This window comes from Eleginops maclovinus, chromosome 18, assembly GCF_036324505.1.
Source record: "Eleginops maclovinus isolate JMC-PN-2008 ecotype Puerto Natales chromosome 18, JC_Emac_rtc_rv5, whole genome shotgun sequence".
Classification (NCBI taxonomy): Eukaryota; Metazoa; Chordata; class Actinopteri; order Perciformes; family Eleginopidae; genus Eleginops; species Eleginops maclovinus.
Window position 1 is genome coordinate 9176149 of NC_086366.1, and position 9778 is coordinate 9185926.

The window sequence follows — 9778 nt, forward strand, 5'->3', positions numbered from 1 at the left end:
ACTCTGCAGTGGTAGGGTGTATAAGGGATGGACGGGAGGAGGAGTACTGAGCACTGGTGGATGATTTTGTGGAGTGGAATGTAAGAAACCATCTGCTTCTGAATGTGGCCAAGACCAAAGAGATGGTCATTGATTTCAGGGGAAAGTGGACGTCTCCACTGCCCCTGTGCATTCTGGGAGAGGATGTGGCTATTGTGGAGGACTACAAGTACTTGGGAGTGCTCCTTGACAACGGACTGCACTGGAGGGCCAACACCAACGCTGTTTACAAGAAGGGGATGAGCTGACTCTATTTCCTGAGGAGGCTGAGATCCTTCAACGTGTGCAGAAAGATGTTGGAGATCTTCTACCAGTCTGTTGTTGCTAGTGCATTCTTCGTTGCTGCGGTTTGCTGGGGGGGCAGCATCAGAGCCGGTGACACCAGCAGACTTAACAAACTAATTAAGGAAGCTGGCTCTGTCATCGGCATTAAACTGGACAATTTGGAGGCTGTGGTGGAGAGGAGGACCCTGAACAAACTGTTGTCCATCATGGATAACCCCACCCACCCTCTCCATCTGCAGCTGGAAGGACAGCGGAGGTCCTTCTCCAACAGACTGCTCACATTCCGCTGTCATAAGGACAGATACAGGAGAACATTCCTGCCCACTGCAATAACACTATACAATAATTCCCCCCTGGCTGGCCGGCAACTCACTGCTCCATAGCCTCTCTGTTAACTGGACATAACATGCACACTTTACATTTAAACTTTACATTGTACATTTATATTATTATGTTCATTTTATATTGCTATGCTTCATATTGTATTGTATTTTGCTGCAGTAATGAAAAGGATAAATAAAGTATTTCTGATTCTAAGTATGGTCACTATTTATAAACCGTGTTCATCTGGACATTTTCACAATTAACAATGCTTTTTTTTAAACTATAATTGGTAATAATAATTTAATGAAACACAAAATGGTGATTAGTCAATGCTATTTTTAACATTAATACCTGTTCTTTCCATACCTCTTTGATTAAATGAAATGCTTTATATTCTTAGGGCCATTAAATCCAGTACAGTTTATTTGCATCAGGCTTATATCATAAATAATACTTTATTGTGCGAGACTATATTAGGTAAAAAGTAATTTACGTATTGTACTATCAAACACATTTACAGTAGGCTATCATACTCCAAAACATATTCAATCATCAACTATAAAACCATGTAAGAAACTGGAAACCAAGGTTACAGTAGAGCAGTGCAGTTTAGCTTACTGTAAAGCAAATTCCCTGTAATATTTGTTAACAGGTAGGCTTATACAAAATAAACATCTGACAGTGTCGACAAAACAAAAAAGGCTTCAGTTATAAAATATGCCAAATACCTGTTGTGTGTTGAGAAGCTGTGAATAGATCCTTGTTATTCACACCCTGGAAGAACAGCGCCATCTTGTGTTGCTATGGAGAGAAGACCAGCTAGCATTAGCATTGCTTATAAGTGTTACGTCCATTTTGTTTAGCTTAGCTAGCTAGGCTAACTGTGCAGCAGAGATGGATGACGGTGACGAGCCGGCGATAGTGCTCTCTCACAACACTTCTTCAAGCTCTAAGTCGGGAGGGGACAAGATGTTTTCCCTAAAGAAGTGGAATGCTGTGGCGATGTGGAGCTGGGACGTTGAGTGTGACACGTGTGCCATCTGCCGGGTACAAGTGATGGGTGAGTCCGAGGAACTGACGCTGTTAGTCGGCTAGCCTAGCCTCGAACACCGGGCTAGTGGAGCTAACGTAGGTAATATCAGGATTAGTACCTGAAGTAACCCCACTAGCGCATCTGTAACATGTATATCTTTATTTGCAGACGCTTGTCTCCGATGCCAGGCGGAGAACAAACAAGAGGACTGTGTTGGTAAGACTATATTGGTTTAAAATTATGTTAAAGCTGTGTTTTAATCACCAAATACCATAAAGATGGCAGGTCAATAGTACAAGCTAACATTGGCTAGTTGGTCGGAGCTGTCAAACAAACATACTGAAGCAGCTGGTCATAGAGACGGGTTTTTGTTGGTCGTTTCATGTCAGTCAAATGATTGACATTACACTGAATTTGCATTTCATTGTTTTGTTTGGGTGACGCACATTATATTAGGCCTACTGCCAACAGATATTGAACTCAAGGTCTGTATCATATGCACAAATACTTCACAAGCATTTGCTGACAAGTACAAATTATTGTTATTTATAATTATAATCATTGAATATGTTTTTTAACAAGAACGGAAAAACAAAGATCTCGACATTTGAAAGTAAAGCAGTGCAAGTTAAATTAGCGGATCAACTATAAAGAAATGAAATAATCTAGAATAAGGCATTTATTGCAAATTAATAAACTATATGTATACTGAAATGAAGTTAATGTTTTTGCTTCATGACTAGTGTAAATGTATATTTTAACAGAAATTATAAACCGTTATTGGGTGTCATGATCTCTTGCTCTACTGTATTGAAGCATCACTTAGATGACAAAGATTGTACCTTTTACTAAGGAAAATAGATAGATCTTCAAACACAAATGTAAGCACCTACACTTTGAAAGGATGTTAGTCTTCATTATTACATAATTAAAGTTGTATTTATATTCTGTGTGACTAACTAGTTCATTGTCTCTCCCTATGTCTTCTATCTTCTTTTTCTCTCAGTTGTATGGGGAGAGTGCAACCACTCCTTCCATAACTGTTGCATGTCCCTTTGGGTGAAGCAGAACAATCGCTGTCCCCTCTGCCAGCAGGACTGGGTGGTTCAGAGAATCGGCAAATAAGCTCCAGCTCCAGGCGGTCTGAATCTTCAGAAGACATCTGTGCGCACCTGAAAGTGGTGTGAGACTTGACAATGATCACTGCAGGGTCCTGTGCAGAGAGCCACTGACCCTGGCGACTTTCCTCCTACCTATGAATGCATGTTCCAGTTGTCCCGGTGTCTAAGGAGGTGGGCTAAATTAAATGGTGCAGACTCTTTGGTCACTGATTGGTGGATGTGGCTGGATGAATCATGAAGAGATGGATGAACCTTGTTTCAGTGTTTGGTCACATGTCAGCTTTACGTTTTTGTCTGTGGTGGTGTCGAGCACATCCTGAACATGTGACTTCTAAGAAATAAAAGAATTGTGTATAGCTGTAAACATGTATTTGTTCATCCAGTAATTCAGGCTTGGTAGTAATCCCTCTAAACAAGTTGAAACATGGTTTGCCTTGATTTGAAATTTTACAACAAATGTTTTGATTAAGGTAAAAGAGAGCGCACACTGGTGTTTGCTACTGGCAAACAAACAAAACAAAAGTTTAATAATCTAGCATTGCAAGTTTTGGGTACTTCCGGATTCATGATCATTAACACTGCATGTCTTGGTTGGCCTTTGAAAAATATATTTACATTCTTGAATGATTCAAATTATCAGTCACAAATCTCAGGCATGGTTTTGAGGTGATGCTTATCCAGTTTCCCAACAGTAAGCCTTTTAAAAGTGGAGGGAAATAAACCCTTACTGGATATCAGACTTAGCTGATGAGCTATAGACCATCAGACCTAGATTTAAATGTGTCGATACTCTAAAACAAATGGCCTTTAAAAGTATGAATATCTTGAACATTATCTTTGGAGTTCCCAATGATTTAGCGTTCCTTAAACAATAATGTCTAGTTAAAGGATGGATTCTACAATCCCTAAGTTACCTTTAATGCTATCTTGGCAGTCATAGTGAACTACCTGGAAGGCGGCCATGCTAACTCTAGCACTTGTTAAACATGTATTAGGAGGTTGGCCTTGTTCCAGTCTCCCGTGGACATTTACTCAAGTACATCCAAATAGTCTGCTAGGATTGATGAATCAGCAATACGCATTTAAACAAAAAATGTATTTTTCAAGTATCACTTTGAATGGAGTCAATTACCAAGTTCCTTTGTTTAAGCACAATTGACTGAATTGAAGTACGGATTTTGATGATCAACTGGTATTTTGTTGTTATGCTTTTATTTACTTTTTCTTGAGTAATACATTTGGGTAACTCTCCAATCACTACAAAGCAGTTGCAAGAATTTGACCTAACAAATTCAACCATTAGAATGTATTTTTCTTATATTTTTGTTAGAAAATAAAAAAATAAATGTTCCGCAATCAAATTAATGCAGAACATTTGAGTGTTCCCTCTGCCGATAACAGTTGCAGTGTCTAGAAAATGGTTAGAAAGGAGGTCTGAACAAGGTAATTCACTTAGACACGAGCCTATTGACGGGAAGGTCATTGCCTTAAACAATTATCATTGGATGAAGTGAAAAATAAGAAATCCCTTCACTTTACCTTCTGTCAAAATGCCACATGAATAGGACACTTAATGTGATTTGTCAAAAGTATTATTGCTGCAACTAATGATTATTTCCATATTATTATTTTTGTATTTGTTATATAATAATTCAGTCTATTAAACTAAGCAAAGCCATTTCCTAAAGCCCAAGGCGATGTCCCCAAAAACCGCTGTACCTAATATATGCAGTTACCTAAAAAATTAGACAAGGAAAATGACGATTGATCAAATTGATTAATTCACTAAATGCAGTAATATGTATTGGCACTTTGCTTTAATTCAACAGAAATAAAGTACTACTTGATTTTGCAATAAACACAACATCAGTACTTTCCTAAAGTGCATAATATAAAATAATAGTAAATGTGTATGTGTTATTTTGTCCAAATCTTCTGTAGGCGATAGGGTGTCAGAAACAGAAAGACTAGTGTCATTTGTAATTGTTTTCAACATAAAATTACTATTAAAAAAATCTTGATGAGTGCATAATTCAAATGTGTTGTATGCCAGTGATGTGGCTGAAGGCGGAAGGGAAATGAAGGTGTACCTTTCATACTGCTTATGCTGAAAGGATTTGTCATTCTGAGCATCAGCAGCTGTACAGCTGTCACTCCCCTGAGAGCTACATTAAAAGTCTGTCAGGAAAATGAATATCTTAGGCTGCTTACTTAACTAATTAGGGCTAATTTAGTATCCGTAATCCCTCACCCTTTCTGACATAATAAGCGAGGGAGGAAGTGAGCATACTTCACATATTATACTCATTCTCTGTGGCTTCTTTATCTTATAACAAGCTAAAATCACTCATAACTTGTTGCAGTCAGGATCTGCCACATCATCATGTCATGCTGGCAGACAAATTACTACACACAGTTACTTTGTAACTCCTAAAAATAGACACGCCTAAAGCCTCTTAAGTTCAGACCAGATAAGTTGCTTTCTCTTAGTGGCGTCTACAAATACCCATCCAAAGACACTCAGCTGATGGCAAATCCCCCAGAATAGTACTACTTTTAATGCTACAAGAGGATAGGCACAAGCAGTAAAGGATGTTCAGCATGAAGGTGCTTAGTTGTGACTGGAACCTGCAGTTGATTGAGCGGCATGTGTAGTTGATCATGTAGGCTATGTGACAGCATACAACCAAAATGAGTAACCTGCATGGACTGGACAACTTGGTGGCCAACACGGCCTACCTGAAGGCTCAGAATATTAATCGCTATAAGCTGAGAGAACATTGGATCTTTCTGTCGCTTCCCAAACCAAAGATGTCCTCCGATCTCCAAGCGTCAGTGGGGAGGAATTACGAGTCACTATGTGAGCAACAGCCCATCGGGAGGAAGCTGTTCCAGCAGTTTCTCCTGGCCTCTAACTCGCAGTATATGGTCGCCATTGAGTTCCTGCAGGAGCTGAGTGACTGGAGCTTTGCTGAAAACGAAGCCAGAGAGAAGGCCAAACAGAGAATCCTCACTAAGTTTTTTCTGCCCGACTCCAGTAGTTTTCTCTCATACCTTACAGGAGAGGAAGCTAAAATATGCAAGGCTTTATCAAACAAATTTGATGAGGTGATGTTGGACGAGTTGAGAAAGGCCACTAGAGACTTCCTGAGTGGTAAACCTTTCTTGGAGTATCAGGAGAGCCCCTTTTTTCATAGGTTTTTGCAGTGGAAGGAGTACGAGAAACAGAAAATCAATGACAAATACTTTTATGAGTTTAGGACTTTAGGAAAAGGTGGCTTTGGTGAGGTAAGTGCAATAAATCTTAGCATTTGATTAAACATGTATACAGTGTGACCATTGTTAAGTAACTAAAACTAATATCAAATTATCTCTAAAACTATTATAAAATTGAATGTTCTTCTGTCTTGCAGGTGTGTGCAGTGCAGGTCAAACACACAGGCCAGATGTATGCCTGCAAGAAGCTGGATAAGAGGTGCTTGAAGAAGAAAGGTTGTGAGAGGCTTGCCCTTCTGGAGAAGCGGATCCTGGAAAAGGTCAACAGCCTCTTCATTGTAAACTTAGCTTACGCTTACGACAACAAGACCCACCTGTGCCTGGTCATGGACCTTATGAATGGAGGAGACCTCAATTTCCACATCTACGAGCTTGGGGTGCGTGGTATGTGTATGGAGCGAGTTGTTTACTATGCAGCCCAGATAACCACTGGGATTCTTCACCTGCACACTTTGGACATAGTTTACCGGGACATGAAGCCTGAGAATGTGCTGCTGGATGCCAAAGGACAGTGTCGGCTGTCAGACCTGGGATTGGCTATAGAGCTGCCAAAGAACCAAAAGGTTTGCCAGAAGGTAGGTGTAGTGACGTGTCTTCAGATTAACCTGCAGTGCTAGCCGTGCACTGTACAAAGCCTTTATTTGGCATGCGACACAATGTAATCTCCATCCTAATCAAACTGTTCACATATAGAATATTTGTTTGGCTTTCTCCTTCAATTATCAATATTTTATACCACTTCACAGCATATTTGTTCTCCCACCAATACAAGCAGTTTACCAGGAATAGATATGATTATTCCTATTCCTGCTCTGACATCTGAGAGACAACATAAGAGAGCACAACCCTGTTTGACACAATCTAATCTTATTTAAAAAAGGGCCTGACTTCATCCCCAGTTGGACGCTACACTGGCTGATCAACATTACTGTATGTAGGACTGAGCAGAGCCTGTTAGCATTAGCTGGTTAATCTGTGCTCTACTAATACCAGATATGTCCTCCACGTGCCTGTCTAAGGAGATGAGTCAGGAGATTCTCAGCAGGCTTCACTCACAACAGAAGAGATTGAATGAACAATAATGCCCACTGATCTGATGGATGCTGTAACCCAGCATTATGCAATGCAACAGTGTCTTATTATATTATTGTGTCTGTATTTTTTATTTCCAAACTAAAACCCTACACAAATTAATCACAAAATGTCTTTGTAAGAGAGTGATGCATATTTTAAAGTCACTAGCACAAATGTAAATGTTATCATGTGATGTATTGGATCTCATCACCAGTTTTATATTCAAATCATTTTTAAAGTCTGAATAAAAAAAGTTAGGATTAAATAAAAGTCCAAGTAGAAACTTGTTCTGTAGTGCTCCTATGATGGCAATCCCCTCATCCTTGTCCGCTTTATTTCCTGAAATTGTTAGACTGGCAGGGGAGCTAACACTTAAAAATCTCTAGATTGATTTGCAATACCATCCCCAAACGTCTTTAAAATTCAGTCAACTCGTTTTACTATTATTAATTAATAGAGTTCAAGTTAACCCAACCTTTACATTTAACCTTTCTATGCCAATGGTATAAAAAAGTAAAACCATTTTTTTTATTTGAATAAAAAAATGTATTTCCTTTGTTGATGTTCCAGGTCCCTGCAGCAAAAATGAAATCCCCTTCCCTTCCATGATAACTTTTTTTACAGTCCTTTAGGAGGTAAAACAATGAATGCCAAGGTCCCAAGAATGTAACCAGACCTGACAATATAAACAGACTAAATCACAATTATTGTTGAAGTTAAACCGAAGACAAAGGTTTATGTTTCTGAATTTTTCCTCATCCTACTTTCTCTCTCCCCTGTTTGTGTTTTCAGGCTGGTACGACTGGTTACATGGCCCCTGAGATACTAAGGAAGGAGTCCTATCGCACATCTGTGGACTGGTGGTCTCTGGGCTGTACCATATATGAGATGGTGGCCGCCCGTTTGCCATTTAAAGACTTCAGGGAAAAGGTGCAGAATGATGAGGTGACTCGTCGCACACTGGAGGATGACTGCAAGTTTGAACACAAAAACTTTGATGATTCCTCCAGAGATCTCATCAGATGCTTTCTTAAGAAGAAGGCTGTGTTTCGCCTTGGGTGCCGGTCAGTAAAAGCTTTACATTTCTAAAGCCCTTTTTCATCATATGAGGTTGGCTATGGAAAATATACTGACTGACGACTGATGAGTCAAAGAAAATGAATGTAACATTAACTCAAAACCTCAGCACCAGACAGTAGCAGCTGAGGTGTTAAGTTTGCTTAATAACGTGTCTTAAATAAAAATTGTGCTTTTAACTTTTGAAGTGATTTTTATTATAGACTGCAAAAAGCTTAAATAAAGAGAGACAAATGTATTGTTGAGGTTCATAGAAACAACTGGCTCCCAGGCACCAAAAGGTGATTTGCAGCTGCCAACACGCGACCCTAATGTTGGACATTTAGGTAAAAGATATCTTATCAAAGTTATTGACTATTCATCATCTTTTATTAATCTTCGGTGTAAAAAAACAAAAAAATCAATGCATAAAAGCAATTTGTTAAACAAACGCTACATAAAAACAGGCTGAGAGTTATCAAAAATCCTCATTATCTTTAATTTGCTAATAAATCCCTACTTGAAGTACCACCAAGCGCTGAAGCTATTGCTTGCCTTCAGGCTGTACTTAGTAGACTTCCCCAGTGTTGAAATCAGGCACATATTGGTGGCACATGTCAATTTCCATGTGGTTCGTCAGTAATTATGTGTATTTATCAATGTTAAATCCAACTGCCTTTAATCTAAGCAGATATTATTTATGTTTTACTTGCATAGTTTCCTCTTGTAGTTTTCCCCTTTAGCAGGATGTTGTTTTCCCTTTGGCCACCCAGTCTGACTGAGGGGTGCGTGTATAAAGTTGTCCTAATCCAACAGGTGCAACAAATAAACTACTTAAACAAACAGGAGCGTGACGGTCTAATCAAGCAAATTCAGTAAAACCACCTGTGGGGTTGTAACTAGGGTGGTAAGGACTCTTCTCTTGTTTGTTTTAAGTGGATTTGTCTGTCCTGCTACTCTGTTAAGAATGCAAATATATGAATTAAAAGAGACATGTACAGTATAGTAAACTGTATGACATTTTTCTACAATCCAGTTTTACTTGAGATAATTTATCCGAACACTTTTATTACCCAGGTTAATACCTACGGCTTTTATAACCTTATTTTCCAACTCTGATCATTAAATGTATTTTCTGTCTTTCCAGCAATAGCAATGACGATCCTAGGGACCATGTGTTTTTCAAGAGCATCAATTTCCGCTGTCTGGAGGCTGGACTAGTGGATCCGCCATGGGTGCCAAAATCAAACGTGGTCTACGCCAAGGACACAGATCGTTTAATGGACACTTCCGCCGTTGAAGATATAAAGTTTGAGCAAAGGGATGAAGAATTCTTCAAGCTGTTCAGCACAGGCGCAGTCTCCATCCAATGGCAGAAGGAAATGATCAACAGCGGTTTGTTTGATCATCTGAACCACAAAGAAAATAACTACAACAGCAACAAGGAGTCCAGCACATGCAATATTTTGTGAGAATTTGATCTACTAAATATCCTTTAGCTTTAATTATTTTACACATCCAAAGTGCCTGGTTTAATACCAAATGAGTAAGTTCAGGTATAACAGTCACT

General features: G+C 39.1%; 2 protein-coding genes across 3 annotated transcripts in view; both read left to right on the forward strand.

Annotated features, from left to right (window-relative positions):
* Positions 1-1460: 1460 nt before the first annotated feature.
* Positions 1461-3166, forward strand: rnf7 (ring finger protein 7). Its single transcript, XM_063906176.1, has 3 exons — positions 1461-1708; positions 1850-1897; positions 2688-3166. Exons 1-3 carry the CDS (start codon positions 1543-1545, stop codon positions 2804-2806), a joined length of 333 nt encoding a protein of 110 aa, XP_063762246.1. The 5' UTR covers positions 1461-1542; the 3' UTR covers positions 2807-3166.
* Positions 3167-5431: 2265 nt separating this feature from the next.
* Positions 5432-9778, forward strand: part of grk7b (G protein-coupled receptor kinase 7b) — a 5387-nt gene continuing 1040 nt past the window's right edge. Inside the window, exons 1-4 of one of the 2 annotated variants that reach the window (XM_063907298.1) lie at positions 5432-6090; positions 6216-6653; positions 7945-8216; positions 9356-9778. The exon at positions 9356-9778 is cut by the window's right edge and continues 1040 nt beyond it. In XM_063907298.1, coding sequence (XP_063763368.1) covers positions 5494-6090; positions 6216-6653; positions 7945-8216; positions 9356-9680 — 1632 coding nt within the window. In that variant the 5' untranslated portion in view covers positions 5432-5493 and the 3' untranslated portion in view covers positions 9681-9778. The remainder of the gene's footprint in view (positions 6091-6215; positions 6654-7944; positions 8217-9355) is intronic. The other variant, XM_063907299.1, reaches the window with a different exon arrangement.

What these genes read in the sequence shown, in the direction of transcription:
- rnf7 (XM_063906176.1), top strand. Translation starts at nt 1,543, where the DNA reads ATGGATGACGGTGACGAGCCGGCGATAGTGCTCTCTCACAACACTTCT. An exon ending in CTGCCGGGTACAAGTGATGG is followed by an intron (nt 1,709 to 1,849) that starts GTGAGTCCGAGG and finishes CTTTATTTGCAG; the next exon opens with ACGCTTGTCTCCGATGCCAG. An exon ending in CAAACAAGAGGACTGTGTTG is followed by an intron (nt 1,898 to 2,687) that starts GTAAGACTATAT and finishes TTTTTCTCTCAG; the next exon opens with TTGTATGGGGAGAGTGCAAC.